Below are 19,924 nucleotides of genomic sequence, written 5' to 3'. Positions count from 1 at the left end.
TCATCCCAATTACAAGACATATGAACAGCAAACATGGTTAATTTTTTCCCTTTACCTTTGTTAGATCACATTTATGAATTAATGTGCTTCTCGTTTTTCTTTTATATAAAATGTTATAAATAAATCAGTTATAATCAAGTGGAGTGAGTGGAAAGACACAACACATTTACACGTGAAAAAATAATTAATTGTTTAATTTTTCTTTTGACAAAAACTGAACACGGGTCTCACAGACCCGAACACCATACAAGGGTTAAAACATTCAAAGAACAACACCTCAGATAAAGCAGCAGTACCACATTTCAACATTTAATATAGCACACTGTCTGCACATAGAGCATTCTTGTGCAGGAAGAGTGTGGGCAGGAAGGGATTTGTGTTACAAGAAGTAAAGGAAACCAAAATAAAGCATGAAAACATGAAATGTTAAGCTAGCGGTGGACCTTCTGCTGCAGATGAAATCTTTCAATTGCTCATTTTAAGCATTTTTGTCTCATATCCTGCTGTTTTGTTATGAGTATGTAAAGATCATCTTACATCAGAAGCACTGACAAGAAAAAAAACAAAACAAAAAACACATTGGTGGTGAAAGGGAACTTGGTTTTTACTTGCGAGATCTGCAGTGTGATTAATGATGGCAGCATGAAATACAGTAAATACTTAATATTTTCATATTATAAAAAAAATCCCAAGTCAGAAAAACTAGTACAAGCGCGCACTACAGCTCTGAATACAGCAAACTTGACATATTGATAGTGTAAAGATCACAACTTGATATGAAAAATGAAGATATTAAATATTTGGTTGACTACATACCACTGTTGTGAAATGAAAATGATACATTTTTAAATAATAATAATAATGGATACTTTATTGATCCCCATGGGGAAATTACTTGTTTTTCTCTGCATTTGACCCATTCACTCAGTGAAGCAGTGGGCAGCCCACTAAGCAGGCGCCCGGGGAGCAGTGTGTAGGGACGGTACCTTGCTCAGGGGTACCTCAGGGTAGCCGTTAAGTGGATTCGAACCGCCGACCTTCCGATCATGGGGTCGGCGGTGTTGTAGGTGCACAAACACTAAGAACCATCGTATGTGGCTGCTAGGCAACATGATGACAACAAAAGACATGATGTAGATAAGAACCTTAAAGGGTCTGAGTTGTGCCTGTGTGCCCATTTTAGCTACTCAACTCCTGATCATGTAGGAATTTGCAGACAGACAGAGATTTGGTGTATCATAGTAAAATTTTCTTTATATATTTTTAATGATGGACAGTTGTTTTGCATACTATGCAAAATATTGTTCTACCTTTAGACAGAATTGGACCATATAAATAAATAAATTATAAAAGATGCTTAAAAAGAACTGGCAGTGATTAATCGAGCAGTGTCAGAGTTTTCTAAAAAGCCCACTTGTTGAGGCTTTTGTGTGGTTGATATGCTAGTGTTCCACAAATAATTCAGATAAAGAAATTAAATCAAGGGCAAAACGTTTTATTGGTCTCTAATGTGACTGTACGTTTCTTTCCAGGCAATGCTCCTCCAGTCCGAGACGCTGGCTTCTCTTTCTTCGCTCTTCTTGTACTCCTCATCACTTCTCAGTATGTTGTAATGTAAAGACAACTTTTCTCATGGAAGATTATTGGAATATGAATTATAAAATGGTAGATAACTGGATAAAGGCTTGAAATAATTTTTTTGTTTTAATTTATCATTAATAGAAGGAAATAATGTTAAACAGAAGGGCATTTGCTTCGTTCCTTGTAACGCTCGCTATGAACAAAATAGTGCAGGTGCAATAAGACAAATTGTAAATGATGTATTTTTGATTACTAAATCTTCCTGAAACCTTTTCATGAACTATTTCTAAGGTCATATTTTTGCTTTATTTGTTTTCTATTTTTTTTATTGCTCCATTTAAATTAAGATATTTAAAAGGATGAGGACTCAACAGAAAAATGACAGGTTCGGGTGACGGGTAACAGTTTTCATGATAGCTCTTTCTTTATTCAGTCTTACTATGAAAATGTATTTGAGAGATCAATAATAAACACATTTTAAACAGCCTTAAAACAGTCATTGGAGCTCGTTATTTGGTGTCAGTGTTTTAATATTCAAAGGTTTTGAGAGAGAAATTGTTAAAAAGGTCGCCTAATTTCATTTGTACACCAACAGCAAATTAGTCACGAGATTATCAGTTATTCAATTATAAGGAAATGTTCATTAGTGTCACCTTTTGTAAGTGTGTTTTGTTTGCAAAAAGCCATGTATAAATTGATGCAGGTCTTTGAGTTATAAGCGTTTATACACCCCAAGTACAGTCTTGCAGATAGGACAGGTGTGCTTGGCATCCTTCAGGCGGTCCACACAGAATGGGATGAGGCAGCAGCCTAAAACAAAGCTGGAAATGACAGCAGCGAAGGTCAGATTTATTTACTCATATCCTTTTTATTTTCTTTTTTTTTTTAACCTTCAAAGATCCATTCATTCATTCATTCATTCATGTAAGGTCATATTTTGTCACCATATCAGGACATGTGGCAGCAGATATCATATTTCAGTTTTTGGACATACTTTTCAAAAAATGAAATTGTCATTTTTACATTTATCAGGTCCGACAGATTCAAAACAGCTAGGATCAATTAAAAATGTATCCCAAACAAGAGCTTGGACCTCAGTTTAAAAGCAAGTATCTGCACATGTGCATCCAGCCTTTGTGTATTTTTCAGTCAGTTTCTCGTAATTACGCTTGGTTTATTTTTAGCAGCTAGTTTAAACATGCTGGCCCACTGGTATGATGCCACAACTGTGACAAATAAAAAACATAGGGACACCAGTAAACATGCAACCATCCACAGAAGAGGAATCACCTTTACTTCGCCAGGGTTTTCAACGTGTGGTGCTCACTTTAAAAAAAAATATTGGCACACCAACAGAAGTTTAATAACTAAAACCAAACATCTCCTTCTTCTTTCTATCACTGCACCACCAGCTGTGGCACTGTGGTGCTATAGCAATGTTTTTAAGTCTTAGTGTTATTTCAGTATTGTGCACGTTGGCATAAATTTTAATATGCACATAGTGGGAGAGTAATTCTACATCACTCAGTAATTTAAGTAAAACAACATTGAAGGATTGATCCAACTTGCATATCTGCAGCTGGAGGCTGTTAGCTTAGCTTAAACAGCTAATGCTATTGTTTGCTCTCCCTATGCATTCATGTACTAAACAACTAGAGGAATTACAGGAAAGATTCCTTTAAGATGAAATGAATAGGATCAGACTAGCATCAGATTCCAGCACCAACACTGATCTAAAAAACACTGTATCTGTGAGAGCTCAACGGCTTGACAGATTAATACCATCCATTGCTAAAAACTCACTCACTCACTGCAGTGACATTAATCTTTAGTCCAGCTTTTGCATGTTTTCACTTCCAAACAGTTTCCATGAGGTTTTCCAGCCACAGTGTGAGGAGCTGTATGAAATCTGTAAAATTATTTTATTGGCATAGTGAAGCAAACAATGCTTGAACTATTCTTACCCACAGAAGAAGAGCCCTCCACAGAAAATGTAAGTGAGCAAACCAGCAGAGTAGTCCACCTTGGAGAGGACTATCTGATGGCAGTTAGGACAGGCGATCTGAACCGGGCTGTCTCCCAGTGGACCGACCGTAGCTGCAGAAAAACAAGGATAGAGAGCACCAAAAGAGCAAATGCAAAAACAAATCAGGTTTTTAAATAAAATCACCAGAAATTAGAGCTCAGCTTTAAGAGTAACACGGACTACATAAATACAGACTGTATGGCACAAACTCACCAACAGGAACTTGTGCATTTGCCATTTTTCCTGTGTACACACATTAAAAAATGTGCATTTCAAGATAAAAACTTAAGAAAATGATCAAAGCTGTCCTAAATGTAAAAAAAAAAAAGTCTGAATAACACAAAGATATTCAGTGTTAGACTTGATCTGTGAGTTAAAGCAGAGTACTTACAGTTTGGGGGGGGGGCCGGATATGTGACCACAGCAAGAAGAGGTTTCAGTGCAGAGCTGAAAGGGCTACCTTCACCGTCAGCCTCCTTTACTTAATAAGTCATGAGATCCTTGGACTCTCAGTGTGAGCCTCACTGACCCACCCTTTTTCTGACTACCATCAGTGTAGTCTTATTCCTGTGTACATGCAGTTCTGCTGCTACACCAATAACTTGGTGTAGTGTTGTAGTGTATCTGTAGTGTATCATATCTGCTGCGAAGTGCAAAAGTATGCAACGAGAGCTAAACGATGCAAAAAGATATGAAAGAGACATTTCTGAGGAGACTGCTGCACAAAACCAGTAACTGAAGCCACATAATCCTGCATTCAGAGTGAAATTAGCAGCACATGTTCCCGCTGCTCCAAATTAAATGAGACGTTTAACCACTGGTGAGCGCAGCAATGTTGAATTCATGCTCATACAGTGTCATATCTGTTCTGCATTTATAAAGCCACATTCTAAAACTTGTGCAACAGCATCATTTCATGCCAAATGTTCCCTTACACACGTGTGGTTGTCATTGGAAACTGAGAGAATTTAAATGCAGATTGAATGTGTAACAAGTAGGTAGATGGAGCGAAAAATAAAAAATGATCAGTTGTTGAACAGTTATTCAAGTAATGTGATCAAAACACATAAATGATCCCAGATCTGGGACAAATATGGATTTACAAACAAACCCTGGATCCCAAATTTAGAATCAGTCGTGTCCAGGTTACAGATTAACCCCAGGACACACTGACAACGGCTTTGATGAACTCAAGAGGGAGTTTAAATTAAAAAGTAAAGACTTTTAAAGACTTCAGATTTTATCAAATTAGATAACAACTAGAAATATCTCAAGAGGAAAATGCAGTAATAAATATCTTGATTGAAGCACACAAGCAGATCAACGTACCTCTAAATCATACCAGGGTCTTCACAAAGAGAAAGGTCGATCCAAATAGGGGGGAAAAAAGTCATCAACTTTTGGGAAATTTCAGGGGAAAAAAATCCTAGGATATGAAATCCCTAAACATGTACTAAAGCTTTGGATAATAAAAGATGATGTTTGTGTAAATTTTTAGTCATTGCTGGTCAAACAAAACAATCCAGAAATAAATAATACACTAATAACAAGAACCAACACAAACTTGACTCTAAATGTTAAACAGTGGATGAAGGAGCCATAACCTGAAGTAATCACTTATTACTACAATGATCAGAAAATGAAGGGATAAAACACACGGTCCGAGGCCAGAGCCAGATATGCCACAAGTCAGTTACACTTTACATGTTGACCAGTTAACAGGGATCAGCAGTTGTCCTCCATGACCCACCACCCTGTAAGTAGAAGGCTGGTAATCACTCCAGGCTCAGAAACCCAACTCTGCCTTTAGGCTGCGGCATACAGTAAGCCCTGGCCTCCACAGAGAGACTAAATATCACCGCATCTTCATTTTACAACTCACATAAATATATTTAAATATATTTCAATCAAGTCATCTTATATCTGGCTATATGACATACCTGCACAGAGACAAAATATCACAGCAGTGTTTGTAGTGTGAGCTATAAGTAGACCAGAGTATCAGTGCAATCAAATACACATACCTTCAATTAATCCAACCCCATCACAGCCATTGATGGAGCAAATGTGACACACAAAACCAGTCCCAAACCAGTGCCACTTCCACAACAAACATGGAGATGAATCAATGTAGTCAACATTAGTCCACCGTGTTACAGGGTCATTGCAACACTTCCTTTCATTTTTCAGCTGTTCCTCTGTAGATTTGCTGCTGTGCTTGGGATGGTTGCATGGTCTAATATAGGCAAAGCTTTAGTTGTTTGCACACATGGCCTCATAATTGCCTCTAGAATACTTTGGTATACAGAGGAGTTCATGGTCTACTGTGACTGGAAGGTGCCCAGGTCCTGTGACTCTATAATGAACCCAAATTATCACCCTCCACCGTCGTGTTTGACAGTTGGTATGAGGTATTTGTGCTCATTGGTTTTCTGTTTCAGTGCATAATGGTCAAACATCAGCTTTTTGGTTGTTCCAGAAGTCTTGTGCCTTGTTCAGATACAAATTCACAAACCTAAATTTCTTCCAAACAAGCCGTACTTGTTCAAGGTTTCCTAATTAAGCTGTGACAGACTTTTTAAAAACTAATTTAACAATCTAAGCAGTGTTGGTCAAGTTACTTGAAAAAAGTAATCAGTAACTAATTACTGATTACTTCCCCAAAAAAGTAATCCAGTTACTTTACTGATTACTTATTTTCAAAAGTAATTAATTACTTACTTTTTAAAAACACGATTTACAACCTGAATAGGTGATAAAGCGATAGATCTTTCAGCCCAATTCTACTTTTTCTGCATAATCCATCATACAAAATGTAATCAAATGGAAAAGTCTCTTTTTTTAACTTGTTTTATCAGTTTTAATCTTTTAACTTTATGCATCAAGCAAAAATTTAATTATATGCAACATTCTCTGACTGGAAGAAATTTGTTTAATATTTAAACCTATTTTCTGCACATTCCAGCACATAAAATATTTTTTGTGTTTACACTTACTCTTTCAAATAGATGCAAGTAAAACACAGCAGAAAATAAATAAAGTCAAAGACTTAGCGGTCCTGTTGCTCTATTTTCACCTGTAAAGCAGGAGTGGGGGTAGGCGGAGGTTCACCCTGGTGCAGGTGTGCCGCGGTCAGTTGAAGAATCCGCGACTTTCTCTGCGAGTTTCCCATTATGTCGTTACGCACTCGGTGCTTGCTTGGACGTTTAGGGGTTTTTTTCGCTGTAAAAAGAAGTTTTCTTCCCACGCACAACGGACGCTAACGTTTTTGTCACTTTTTATGGAATCAAACTCAAAGTAAGGTCAGTACTTCCACGCTTTAAACGCTGCACGCTCATACTCTCTCCCACAATCTATATGTGATCCATTGTTGATCTGCACACAGCTGTTGTCACTAACGGCGCACTCGCTTACGTCACTGTCGTGAGACATTCTCGCAAAAAAATCACGGTTTTAGTAACGCAGTAACGCAGCGTTCCTACGGGAAAGTAACGGTAATCTAATTACCGTTTTTGCAATAGTAATCCCTTACTTTACTCGTTACTTGAAAAAAGTAATCAGATTACAGTAACGCGTTACTGCCCATCTCTGAATCTAAGCGACAGCTATAGTCTTAGATGAAGCTCCTGGGGTGTTTTTTTTTTTTAAAGCAGCTCCTTTTAATATTGCACTCTGACCATGGGCGAAGGTTGCTAGGATGTTCACTCTTGGGAAGACCAGTTGATTGTTTTCAATGCATAATGATGAACTACAGTTTGTTTGGAAAGTGCCTCACAACCCTCCCAGAATGCTGCAGACCGACAAACTGCCAGACGTTCAGCTTTCACAGAGGTGCTCACACCTGTTCATGATCAGTCAATCGAGCACCTTCTTATTTCCTATAGAAGCAGTAAGGATGAAGTTAGTTTCCCACACACTGCTTCTCAATCTTGGCCTAATTTGTGTTAAATAACCAATGACACAGCATCACATGTCACGTGTTGTTGTTCATCTAACATTTTAAGTCCTACAAAGGACCACATTATTTTATTTATTATCATGTCCTTACATGTAAAAGCTGGTATATCAACTGTATCTCAACACAACACTGTGCTCAAACACAAAGACGCACATCAATACAAGAAGAGTTTTAATCAGTAAAAACCAGTGCAATATTTCACATGTAAACAATTGTAGCATGTTAATAATACCTGAATAGTTACATAGAAATATTTAGTGATTCAAGGATTCTTGTAAAAATAGATCAGTTTCACAAAACAACTGTGTCCCCTCAAAAACACACAAAAAAAATAAAAATAAAAAAAATAAATCTTACCGATTGTTTCGAGTCCACTTAATAGCTCCAAACAAAACGAGGGGAGCATGTATTCGGCATGAAATTACTTCTCAGTTTTATTAGTAGCCCTCTCCCTGCAGCCAAATTCTGCACCACCAGTACTGCAAATGCATTTTAAAGTAAACAATGGAGGAAAAACATAGCTGTGTTTTACAGATTTCCGGAGAATGTGATGAAAGCTACTCATAAATTCCTAAAAGTCAGCTAGCACTGAACTATAAATGCCAGATAGGAATTAAGATTCAGAGCTAGAGTTGTTATTCAGTGTAAAAGTATGTACTTTAAAGGAATTCCTACCAGTATGTTTTTATCATTTGGATGTTTCATAAAACACTAAGGAAGCCAATCTGTTCATCATGTACACACACACACACACACAACTTAAAAAGACAAGAACTACAAGTATGAAAATAAATCAAGCACATGAACGTGTCACATGAACTATAATGAATCAACGTGAGCCAATGCTGCTTGAATTTTAGGAATTAATGGGGAACGTTTCCAGGAGGTTAGTCATGTGACTCTCAGCTCACAGAACAGCAGGTGAGGTCATCCTGCGAGTTCTTGGAAAGTGCCCGGGGCCTTCTTTCAGAGCTTTATTTGTTTTCAAGTCCAGACTTCCTCAGTGTTTGATTACAATTTCCATTTATGCCTCCAAAGGTTAAATAGACAAATGTCACGAAGTCTGGGATTTTCACATTAAGAGTATCGTAGCCTCCCTTTCCAAGCGAGGTTTTCCATGCGAAACACTGCGTCATGGGTGAATCACTTAAACTCACACTGCAGAGTATATCACTGCTCTTCAAATGTACTAACCTTGACTTTTGGATACAGGTGAGTCCAGCCCATCCATGGTGTTTTTATTTTCTAATAAAGAAACTATCTTGCACTTGGTTTACAGTAATTAAAGGAAGCTTCATTTGGCTGCAGGGTGTGTCCAGAGTCTCTTGTTATTCCTTCACAATTAACAGTCGATAAATCGTTGCAAGCGCAGCATCACAGCTGGGAAGTCTGAATTGGAAAGTTGGCACGGAACTTTAAAGAGTTGGACGAGCTCATATGATCACAGCACAAGAGCTGCGTGTTTTTTCTTTCACTGCCTTCCCACCTGTCCTACTCATCTCTCCTTATATTCCTGCCTGACTGAGTAGCAGTGTTTCTTGGAAGATGGTAACTGTCATCTTTTCTTTATTTTTGCTTGTGAGAAAATTTACTGGGCGTTGCCTTTTGCAGTTGAAGAGGATCTCCTCATGTCAGCCTTATTTTCTCACAGAAAATAAGGCTTGTGCTCAGGAGGCCAAATGGCTTCTTTTCTGCTCCGTCTCCTTCCTCTCCACCTCCGCCTGCTCTCTAGCCTCTGTCCTGTCCGTCAGCGCCCTCAGCAGGACCCTGAGCAGTGTGTTCTCATTCAGCAGATTTTCAGAGGCGTCTGCCAGCTCCTGCAGCCGCCTCACTGCCTCACTGAGCTGCCGGCTTTTCTCCCGGTGCTGCTCCTCTAAGCTCCGCCTCTCTCGCTGCAGCTCGGCGTTCTCGGTCTCTAAGGCGCGGGCCTCAAATTTCAGTCGTCGGTTGTCGCGCCATAGTTGCGCGAGCTGTTGGGAGAGACGCTCCCGGGCGTGATGCAGGGCTTGAACTTCACGCTGGAGTGTCAGAAACTCTGACCCAAGGAAAGGACTGTGTCCGGGACCTTCTGTCTCAACAGACGGTTTGTGCACGTGATGCAAAGAGCCAGAGTGCTGCAGGATGAAGCGGAGGAGGTTGGGTAATGTGATGGGAAGGTTGTCAGGAAACTTCACACTAAGGTGTTTTCTTAAAGGGAAGAGAAAAAGAACACAAGAGTGAAAAATATTCTGCTGAAATTCACTGATGAAAGTTTTTTTGTTGTTTTTTTAACTGAGGTGTCAAGAAGGACTAAGAATCAGACGGGTATTCGAATAGGTCTTAAACACATGAATGAAGCCACTTGAAAACTGTTTAAAAAATAAAGGCAACTTATTGCAATGTAATAATTACTAGCTACATTAACAGAGAGATATACAAAGTAAAGCAGCTAGCTTGTAGTAGGCCATAAACCTAATCACTCATATGTGGACTATGAGTAGGACTTCAATAAAATGTATTGTTTTACATTTAGAATGAACACTTTGGCATTTCAGTGTGTATCATTTAAGTTATATCATTATAGTTATATCATTTGCAGTTATAGTTCCACTGAGGCAGTGTGAAGATCAAAGCTATTTTTTGCAGAAATATGAGATCCAACCCCCCCCCCCCCCTTTGGCCACACCCTTGTTTGTGCACACCTCTCTGCATTTATTCTTACCTGTATCTGGGAAAGAAAAGAATAGAGGGAACATGATCCACCATGAACTCCCAGGGGAGGTCATTACGTGCAACATTCACCCTATGCAAAGGAAAAACAAAGCTGGCATCACTTTTTTTCTTCAAAAATGAGGGTCACACTGCTAATATTCTCTCGTATGCTTTACACGCTTAATAAAATAAATATATGGGAAACTGTGTTTAGGTCACCCGGTTTCCGAAATGTTTTTAAAATATGCTTTTTGTTACATTTCAAAACACAGACACCTCAATCACACATTATACACTAACCTGACACTTTATTAGGTACACCTTGCCTTAATTCTTACTCAGGCTATCATCAAAGGTACACTTACAACCGGGACTGCAGAAAAACTGTAAACAGACAGTAACTGTACCTGGCCACTGTGATGGTGCCATTTCCCTGTAATAATCGGGCCAGCTGGATGATGATGTGGTTGAGAACAGAGCAAAATCCACACCACTGAGTGTAGTAGAACAGCAGCACGTCCTACAACACACAAACTGGCATCATCAGGAGTTTAGCAAACTACCTGCTTCCATAAGTAGAGCACGCAGCATACTAAGCCTCCATTAAAATCACGCTTGCAGCTGTAAAAAGCAGCTGTTTTTATATCTTAATGTTTTTATTTTTAGGTGCATGGAAGTTGCTTTACAGAAATTCTTAAAAGAAATTCAGAATTTCACAAACTGCCTTGATTTGCTGAGGGTGTTTCAGAACGCTTAGTCACCTTTTGAAGGTCCATGACGGAGGGCAGGAAGGAGGAAGTGGTCAACTCTGTGATGAGGAAGCGTGGAGGTGACTGCGTGTGTTCGTCTGAACGCGACGCCTCCTCTTCAGCTCCCTTCCTGTCCTCCTCTCCAACCAAGTGTCTCTGCAAGAGGCTGTAGGGAGCACTGAAGTTCCTGATGAAGGCCTCTGCAATGAAACGCACAACATGAACACAGAATTAGCCCAAGAATACGATTCAAATGGTAAATGGCCTGTATTTGTATAGCGCTTTACTAGTCCCTAAGGACCCCAAAGCGCTCTACACATTCAGTCATCCACCCATTCACACACACTGGTGATGGCAAGCTACATTGTAGCCACAGCCACCCTGGGGAGCACTGACAGAGGCGAGAATCTTCACTAGAAGAAGCTGGAACTCGACCCAGCGCCCTCATTATACTTTTGATTTATCAGCCACTAAATGTTTGACTTTTGGTCATTAACCTGACTCGTCATGTGAGATAATATGACTTGTGATTTCTTTCAGTATTTCTAAATATCGGACATTGTAGTGAGAGAGCCGCTTGAGTCTATTTTGAGTAGAGTAAGGAAGAGGATCTTTTAAAGAAAGTGTTTTTTTTGGACGATTAAAACGTTGTTACAGGCCAACTTCCTGCAAACCAGACGGCCTGAATTCAATGATTTTTATAACTTTTATGCCAACTTCACACTGTATCTGGCCAGATGTGTGCATGCACCATCACAATGTCATCAAGGACAGATGACTCATCTTTACAAAGGCCCTAAAGACATTTGTAGAAACCAGTGACTGACTGATATATTGGAGGTGGATATTTTCAGCTAATATTAACTATTTGCCAGTGTCAGTATCACCATTTATGACGGCCAATGAATGAAAATTAAAAACGCCAAGGAGACTTGAACAACAACCTTTAACCATGTTATGAGTGTTGCCACTGTATAGTTTGTCTAACAGAGGGCACTCCTCCAGCAGCTTCCCTGTTGGCAACACACACAACAACCAGGTGACCTGAAAACAATTCAATTTTATTTATATGGTGCTAAATAGCAACAGTCACCTCAAGGCGCTTTTTATTGCAAGGTAAAGACCCTACAATAACACAGAGAAAACCCCAACAATCAGACAACTCACTTTCAGCAAGCAATTGGCGATAGTGGGAGACTAATAATAACTAAAGATTGAATGCAGAGTGTTGTATAAACACATAGTGGGTGGAAAAGGGTGAGTAAAGAAAAACCACTCAGTGCATCATGGGAAACCCCCAGCAGCCTAGACCTGTTTGAGAAAAACTAAGGGAGGATTCAGGGTCACCTGATCAAGCTCTAACTACGTGCTTTATCAACAATCAAAGTTTTAAACCTTTTTAATCTTAAAATTAGAGAAGGTGTCTGTTGGCTGGATCCAAAGTGTGAGCTGGTTCCACAAAGAAGGGTCCAAAAACTGAAGGCTTTGCCTCCCATTCTACTTTTAAATATGCTGGGAACCACAAGTAACCCACTAGTCTGAGACCGAAGAGACACAATATGGGATTTTGAAATCACCAGATGTCTTAAAAATTGCAAATCGTTTGAGCTCCCAGCTTTTGGGACAAAACAAAACCAGCCCGTGTTACATGAATGAAAGTTGTCCATGTCTTACCCAGAGACTCTGTTAGTGTGGCTGCTGGAGTGTGCTGAAGAACATAATGAACTTCATCCTTCAGGTTCACAATAGCAGCAAACGACCCGTCACCGCCCCTATCATCTTCTTGCTCAAGAGAAGCACTTCTGTTGCCTGATGCTCCGAGCCTGACTGCCAGAGGCCAGTTCAGGGCAACATCCAGCACATAAAACCTGAGTGTCCTGTTGGTTTGACAACGGAGCCCGGTGATGCCGTCTCCCTCCGGCTGAGGGACAGAGAATGGAGGGATCAAGGAAGGAGGAACGCTTTGCATCTCTGACTCCTCTTTGGCTTGTGATTCATTGAGCTGAGGTTCTACTTTTCTGCAGCAGGCACTGTATTGACTAAATGGGCTGTAGCTGTCCAGAAAATTGCTACAGCCCATTGCGGTTGCACTATTAATGGACACGGGGGAAGGGAGCTGGTGGAGGCAGCAGCGTCTGAGATAAGTCTGAAATATGTCTCCTCCCTGGATCGAGGGAGGGAACAAGCAGTGCAGAGGTGAGGTGGCGAAGCTTGGCCACGAAAGGCTGAGGCACACCTCACACACGCTTGTGCTCGACTGTGGGAGGACAACTGACTGGCAGCACAGTGAGTGGAAGGAGAAACTTTTGTCCCAGCTGGAGTGGTGGCTGTTGTCACAGGAGTGGTAACGCACAGCAATGTCTGCAACCTAGAAAAACAAAATGGGTTAAAAATGATTTAATCTGCAGAACTTAAGGAGAATAATACAGTGTTTAACAACACAATTACAGAATATACACATACAAAATAAGTTCTAATATAAAAAGCACCTGAGGAGGAGGAAGATGACGCTTAGACCCAGTAATATAGCCATCACCATGTCACCCTTTCAAACTCCCTCAAATCCTTATGCTTGCCCGTTTTCCTGCTTCTTACACTGTAAAAGTTCCCTTTACCAGCATACTTAATATTTATTTAAGTCTCAGTTACACGATCAGAGAAACTGACCTTTTTTATTTTTATTTTTTTTAATACAGGGCAGCTAAATGAAGATGGGTAAGCCAGATGACATTAGCTCAGTGTATAATAATAGTATAGCTGCAAATCAAATCTGTAAGAGAATAAAGCGTTTCTGTCATTTCGAAAATGATATTCGTCTGATTTTTTCTGCTCACCTGCTGTAGCGCAGGGCTGGGCTGTGATCCCAGAGGATCGTGCGGCACAAACAGCAGCAGTGCAGGGCCTTTAGTCAGCTCCTCTTCTAACAGGCGAGACTTCGTTCCCGGGGGCTGCAGCCACTGGAGGACCGTCTCACGGTTTTCAAACACCCATCTACAAATGGCCTCAGACGTAAAGTTAAGGTCGTTCCTGGGAAAAATCTTAAACAACAGATGAATAAACATACAGCATCATATACATCCACAGTTTTAAAGTCATTAGTGTTTAATTGCTTTTTCTAGAAGAACCACATCTACAACATGCGTTGACGCTGCTTACCAAAGAGGAGTTAAATCTTCTGTGGAGAAAAACCGTTTCATCCTCTGTTAGTGAGATGGCTCCTGCCACCTGCTTGTTGGTCACGACCCCAAAACGTACAACACCACGGAAATCTGCACCATAAAAAAGAGAAACTTGTGACTTCAACCATTTATGTTCCCTTTATCGTAAAATGCACATTTAGGTTCTCTCTGCTTCAACCACTGCTATCTTTTCGTCAACAGCAGCCTCTCCTCGAATTCTAATCCCATGCTTGACAAGCCAAAATGTTTATCATGTTAACAATCAGCCTTGAAGCTGCGTGATTACTTCTTACCCCTTTTTAGGACCTGCAGGGCAGAGGACAGAAATGTGATGTATCCTGGCGGCTGGGGGGAAGAGTTAAACTGGAAGAAACCCACCACTCGAGGCTAGAAACGCACAAGACGCAGATCATTACAGTTGGCTGCACTCTGTGGGTGATTCAGTGACAGAAGTGTAAAGCTCAAATATACCTCGTGATAGGAGAGGAACTCTTCAACATGACCTCTTGATGGGAGGTAAGTCAGTGGTGTGATGACTCTGAGTACAAAACTTTCTATGTATGGAGCCAAAAATGGGCCTCTATACTCTATTGGCCCAAACCTGTGGAAAACACAGATGCTAATAAATATCAACAAATCATAATTAAATTACAATTAAGAAACAAAACATTCAAAGTGTTTCCCACAGTTTTGCATTAAAATATATCTTTAGCCTCTCTAAATATGCGCGTCTATGACTGAAGTTGTGTATGAACAGCCAAATACAAAAGTAAATAAAAAATTATTTCATTCATAAAAGAACAAACAAAACATACTGATTGCTTAAACTCATACATTTCATCATTTCTGGATATGAGCTCATTTTGAATTTGATGGCAGCAACAGGTCTCATATCAGTAGGGTGGGGTCAACAAGAAGCTGGAAAAGTAAGTGGTACTAAAAAAAAAACCCAACAACAACAAAAACATTTTGTAATCTGCTTAATTTACAATAGGTCAGCAACATGATTAGGTATAAAAGAAAGAGCATCTTCAAGAGGCAGAGTTACTATTCCTATGCTATTAAAACTTCTGAAATAATTTTTCTCTACATAATACTGTGAAGACTTTCACTAGCCCACCCTCTGCGGGACATGATACCCTCAAAAAATTCAAAGAATCTGGAGAAATCTCTGTGTGCAAGCGAAACAGCCAAAAATCAATATTGGATGCTCATGATCTTCAGGCCCTTGGGAGGCGCTGCATTAAAAACAGGCATGACTCTGTCAAAGAAATCACTTCATGGGCTCAGGAGCACTTCCAGAAATCACCGTCTGTGAACACAGTTCGGCTGTGCCATCTATCATGCAAAGAAGAAGCCACGTGCAAACATCGTCTTCTCTGAGCTAACGTTTATGGGGCTTCCCAATTCGTCTTTGTCTGCTAAAGCTATTGAAAGCAAATTCCCACCATAAGTGAAGAGAAGCCCACCGTCTCACCTTCTATAAAACAGATGGATGACGGGGTAGTGATAGAAGCGGTTTTGCCTCCTGCATTTCCCCTGACTCCACCAGCAGTTAACAGCCACAAACTGCACCTGTGTTTGTGTGTTTGAAGAGACACATTAAGAAACAAAGATAAGCAAAATTATGTGTAGACTACACACAAAATGGTGTAAAATCACACACTGTAATGACTCATGTACTTAACAAACACGCCCATAACAAGTCGACTATGAATTTGCATTTGAGAGAGAGACACAAGCTAAAAATGTGTGAGTGTGTATTTAAGCTGAAGGGAACAGATTTTATTAACTCAACTATGTCAGAGTCACTCTTTACTGCAGTCTGTCAAGCTGCTCCTATAAACTCTTCCCAACACTTTGCGTCACAAGCGATAACATAACACGTGTCCACGTAAGAACAATCCCCAGCTTCCTTAGTCTTTGCCCAGTAAAGCACATCTAAATATTTGATGTTTAAACAATCCTGAGTGGTGGAGGTTCCGTTCACTTGTACCTGTTTGGCCAGCTTCTTAGCGACCTGCTGCACTTCCTGTCGCGCAGCCATAGAGTGAGCACACCATGGTGCATAGAAGAAAATAAAGGACACCTCGGCCACACTCCTGAGACGCTCCACCTGTGAAGAAAAAAACCCTTTCAATCTCACAGAGCACCACAAGTTTGATGACAACAATGCCAAAACATTTAACTGGAGCTTTAGAAACCCTCTTAGCTCTTTCCATTTGTTCTCTTTTACAATTTGAGCAAATGAAGTATCAAACAAAGGAAAATACAGTGAATGCCATCAAGTCTGAATCCTTGAATTTCACCTGGTCAAGCTGACCCAAGTAGAGATCCACCACCGGGGCGTCAGGAGAAAAGAAACGCACCGGAGGCCGAGCTGCTGCCACCACATTCTTAGCACGACTACAGAAATAAATGAGAAGAGTAACGCTGAGGGGTGCAAAGAGATCACGGTCACATAATAAGATCCTGCCAGGTTATTAAATCCATAAGCTATAACTCTGTGTCACTTCCGCGAGATTCGCTGATCATGGCAGTGTGTCCATCATCGGTTGATGTTAATGCTACAGGTAACCTCCAGCCTTGCATACTACTCTGAGTTGCACATATTGGAATATGCATGTGTTAAATTTGGAAAATGAGAGTAGAAGCAATGGTATTTGGAAATGGAGGGTATGCTAAGCTGCATACGAGGGGAGGAAAGGCTATATGTTTGCGTCCACAGAAAGCAATGTGAAAAACTGTGCTGTGTTAAACATTCTGCCTCCCCCAGAGGCTATGCAAAAATGTCTCTACATCGTTACAGGGGGAACAAAATTACCTCAACATGACGAGAAGCAGAATTTGCCTGGTATAATTTGCGTGGAGTCGGTTTCAAGTTTCAGTCTTTGTGGCAATTATCGTCTCAGCTGGGTTTTCGAGAGGACGACTGAGTAACTGCTTAGCCAACAAGTCAATCGTTCAGCAACAGTTGCTACACTTTAGGATTTCAGCACTTTCATTCACCATAACTGAATGACAAGTGGTATAAGCTTTGAAGAACCGTAAAGTTGCAGAGGCCAAAGCTGCAAGATGATGACAGCACAGTGTGTCAGGGCTGTAACCAGATATTACTATTTAAACATTAATAATCTCATTATGATCTCCCTGCAATCTTTTCTGGGTTTTATCTGAAAAAACTGTAAAAAACGCCCAACCTTTCCTTGAAAGATTAAGGCGATGTCCTTAGTTAATCTCATTGTCTACAGTACACGTCAGTTTTAGATTAGCAGCACTAATAATGAAGCCCTTGTTTGTAACTACTGTAGACAACGAGTACCGGTAGTTCATTCACGACCTAACACTGTTACAACGCCGCTCTTCGCTCACCTAAATAACCATTACACTTAGCTTTTGTGTTTTAAGGGGTCTCGTGTTAGCCTGGTCACACACAAGCAAGCTCACGCTGTCAGAGGATAAACAGAAGCTCGTGCCCATGTTTACCTGCACGTGAACTTGACGGCCAAAACGAGCAGGACGCCGAGCACGATAGCCCCGCAGAGCAGATCCGGTCTCCGGGCCATCAGAAACAGCACCTGCCGGAGAGACTGCCGCACCCGGCGCAACATTACAGCTTGTCGTCACCTCTCCGTCCCATTTATACGCCCCGACTACCGCTCAAAGCATCCATTTGCCTAACAGGGGGGGAGGAGGGATGGGTGAGGAAGACTGGTTCGACGGAAACAGCTAACCTGGATTGGACATGAGCAGTGCTGGTGTGTAAGGTGTTCAAATACGGTCAAGCCAACCTTTCTTCCACACGTAGACTTTTCACTTCCGCAACAACGACACCAGGGGCAGGAAGTAAAGTCCTCTACGCGAATAAAACGCGTAGTGCGTTTAACGCTTTAATGGCTGTCTGAGTTTAAAAAATGTCACTGACAGTTAGCTTACCGGATGTTAAAGAGGAACGACACTAGTCGTAATAATTACAATATTTAAACTGGTCCTCGGTAAGCGATTTTATTCCTTTTTCCGTATGGCGCAAAAAGCGCTCTTTTCAGACCGTCCCTACGTTGTTATGGCGACAGCCGCTGCTGCTACGACAGTCGTAAAACACTAGGGGGAGGTTGTTTTAAAAATGAATCGATAAAACTTTATTTAAAAGCCGCTTATTTACATCTAGAGTAGAATTATTTAAAGTGCCCGGGACTTGTGACTGATTGTGAGACTGGAGAAAACTCTTTTCTCGTGTTACTTTGCTTCGTATAAAAATCACTGCATCAAACTGATTCAGTTTATCCTAAAATAACTGAACACTGGGTGTGTAAGATTTTTTTATTATTATTAAAAAGGGTCTCTATAGGTAAAACATCACCTGATAAAATGGGTTGTCTTAGTGTTAGAGCTACTTTCTTATTAATCTTCTGTTATTCATCCAAATATAGTAATGTTGTAAATTGTTAGACCATTTTATTACCTTATCACTACTTACTCTTAATTATTGTGATATAATTTTAAGACATTGGCTGTCTTAAATGTCAAATGCTCATAATACAACTAAAACAATACATGTAGGACATGAGCATCACAGTTCTCAGGCTGTGAGCTTGACATTTCATATCTGGGATATCATGTCTGTAGAATATCCGGATCTAGAGTACTGTGCAAATATCTCAAGCTACTACTCTTTTCATTATATTTTGCTATGAAAATGGGAAATGGGGACAGTGATTTATTGAAACATCCAGTATATAAAACAAAAACAGAGTTTGTACATTTCTAATGTATTTGGGAAAAAAAAAAATACTTGATTTTTTTAATGCAATGTCTCTTGTTCTGTTCTGGCTTAAGATGATCCGACACTCCTTCAATAATGTTGAGGTCTGGGCTCTGGGAAGACGAATAGAGGACTGATGGTGTTCCATTGTGTGTTTTTCCATCCATGTATGCTTTTACTGCACTGGAGCTGTGTGTGGGATCATTGTCACCATGAAAAATTAAGGCATTGCTAAGATCTGTTCCAGATGGAATTCATGGTGGATCAAAACGGTAGTTTTCTGTGTTCATAATTCACTCAATTTTGACAAGAACCCGAGTACCAAGGACTGAAATGCAGCTCCAAACCACGACAGAGGCCCCACCATGTGTTACTGATGGCTGTGCACACTTGCTTTATTTTATTAGGCCTGCCACTTCCTGTTTTTGTCTTCCACTTGTCCAGTTTTATCCAATAGCACACCACGCTAAGACATGCCAGGTATTTAACTAGTAGCTCTTTGATTCAGTTAGTTGGTGCACATGTACAACTCTCCTCCATATCTCTCAAAGTGGTGGGGTTTTTTTTTTTAAGCATTTTCACAGATTCAAGCAAAGAAAGGAAAATAAAGTACACTTTTTTTTTTTTTTTTTTTTAGGCAGGAAGTAACAAAGTGCCAAAACATACATACACAATTTAAGTTGTCTCTTATTCGTAGATGAAACACCGATTCATCATGCATTTTAAATCCTTGAATGGTTCCATAAGTGGTTTAACAAAAAAATCTATTCTCCTCTGAAAATGATCAGGTACATTGACTGGACTGCAAATAGGTTTTTGAAAGATCTTCAGAAAGCCTGGTGAATGACTGCTTAAGGTTCCTTTAAAAATTACAAGAAGGTGCCTTGAAAGCAAAATAAAGACATGAGTGAATCAAAACTTTTGCACAGTACTGTAAATTCAGTTATACCCCTAATGTTAATGGCAATTTATGGAATT

General features: G+C 40.1%; 3 protein-coding genes across 3 annotated transcripts in view; 1 reads left to right on the top strand and 2 right to left on the bottom strand.

The window, feature by feature from the left end:
- The window catches only part of mslnb (mesothelin b), a 66,490-nt gene extending 64,416 nt beyond the window's left edge, over positions 1-2,074 (top strand). Inside the window, exon 129 of the mRNA XM_085409363.1 lies at positions 1,533-2,074. Coding sequence (XP_085265489.1) covers positions 1,533-1,618 — 86 coding nt within the window. The 3' untranslated portion in view covers positions 1,619-2,074. The remainder of the gene's footprint in view (positions 1-1,532) is intronic.
- Positions 2,075-2,112: 38 nt separating this feature from the next.
- Positions 2,113-3,845, bottom strand: LOC146667686 (lipopolysaccharide-induced tumor necrosis factor-alpha factor homolog). Its single transcript, XM_085409362.1, has 3 exons — positions 3,821-3,845; positions 3,546-3,678; positions 2,113-2,402 (listed from the first exon to the last, which is right to left on the bottom strand). The coding sequence occupies exons 1-3, from the start codon at positions 3,843-3,845 to the stop codon at positions 2,294-2,296; spliced, it is 267 nt and encodes an 88-aa protein (XP_085265488.1). The 3' UTR covers positions 2,113-2,293.
- Positions 3,846-8,760: 4,915 nt separating this feature from the next.
- On the bottom strand, positions 8,761-18,036 carry txndc11 (thioredoxin domain containing 11). Its single transcript, XM_085409337.1, has 13 exons — positions 17,671-18,036; positions 16,494-16,590; positions 16,181-16,300; positions 15,662-15,759; positions 14,656-14,785; positions 14,478-14,571; positions 14,162-14,274; positions 13,840-14,043; positions 12,680-13,373; positions 11,018-11,205; positions 10,664-10,776; positions 10,267-10,347; positions 8,761-9,752 (listed from the first exon to the last, which is right to left on the bottom strand). The coding sequence occupies exons 1-13, from the start codon at positions 17,793-17,795 to the stop codon at positions 9,233-9,235; spliced, it is 2,577 nt and encodes an 858-aa protein (XP_085265463.1). The 5' UTR covers positions 17,796-18,036; the 3' UTR covers positions 8,761-9,232.
- Between the last annotated feature and the right edge of the window lie 1,888 nt (positions 18,037-19,924).

The sequence above is a fragment of the Rhamphochromis longiceps genome, linkage group LG6 (assembly GCF_057381845.1).
Source record: "Rhamphochromis longiceps isolate RC_006_pf linkage group LG6, R_longiceps_female_GT1.1, whole genome shotgun sequence".
In the NCBI taxonomy this organism is placed as follows: Eukaryota; Metazoa; Chordata; class Actinopteri; order Cichliformes; family Cichlidae; genus Rhamphochromis; species Rhamphochromis longiceps.
Note: the sequence above shows the minus strand (reverse complement) of the source record. Positions and strands in the feature narration are given on the sequence as shown.

Coding starts and splice junctions, on each gene's coding strand:
- LOC146667686 (XM_085409362.1), bottom strand. CDS start 3,845: ATGGCAAATGCACAAGTTCCTGTTG. Junction 3,679..3,820: donor AAATGCACAAGTTCCTGTTG/GTGAGTTTGTGC, acceptor GTTTTTCTGCAG/CTACGGTCGGTCCACTGGGA. Junction 2,403..3,545: donor GGAGGGCTCTTCTTCTGTGG/GTAAGAATAGTT, acceptor TGTCATTTCCAG/CTTTGTTTTAGGCTGCTGCC.
- txndc11 (XM_085409337.1), bottom strand. CDS start 17,795: ATGTTGCGCCGGGTGCGGCAGTCTCTCCGGCAGGTGCTGTTTCTGATG. Junction 16,301..16,493: donor ACTTGGGTCAGCTTGACCAG/GTGAAATTCAAG, acceptor TTTTCTTCACAG/GTGGAGCGTCTCAGGAGTGT. Junction 10,777..11,017: donor CCGTCATGGACCTTCAAAAG/GTGACTAAGCGT, acceptor TGTGTGTTGTAG/GACGTGCTGCTGTTCTACTA.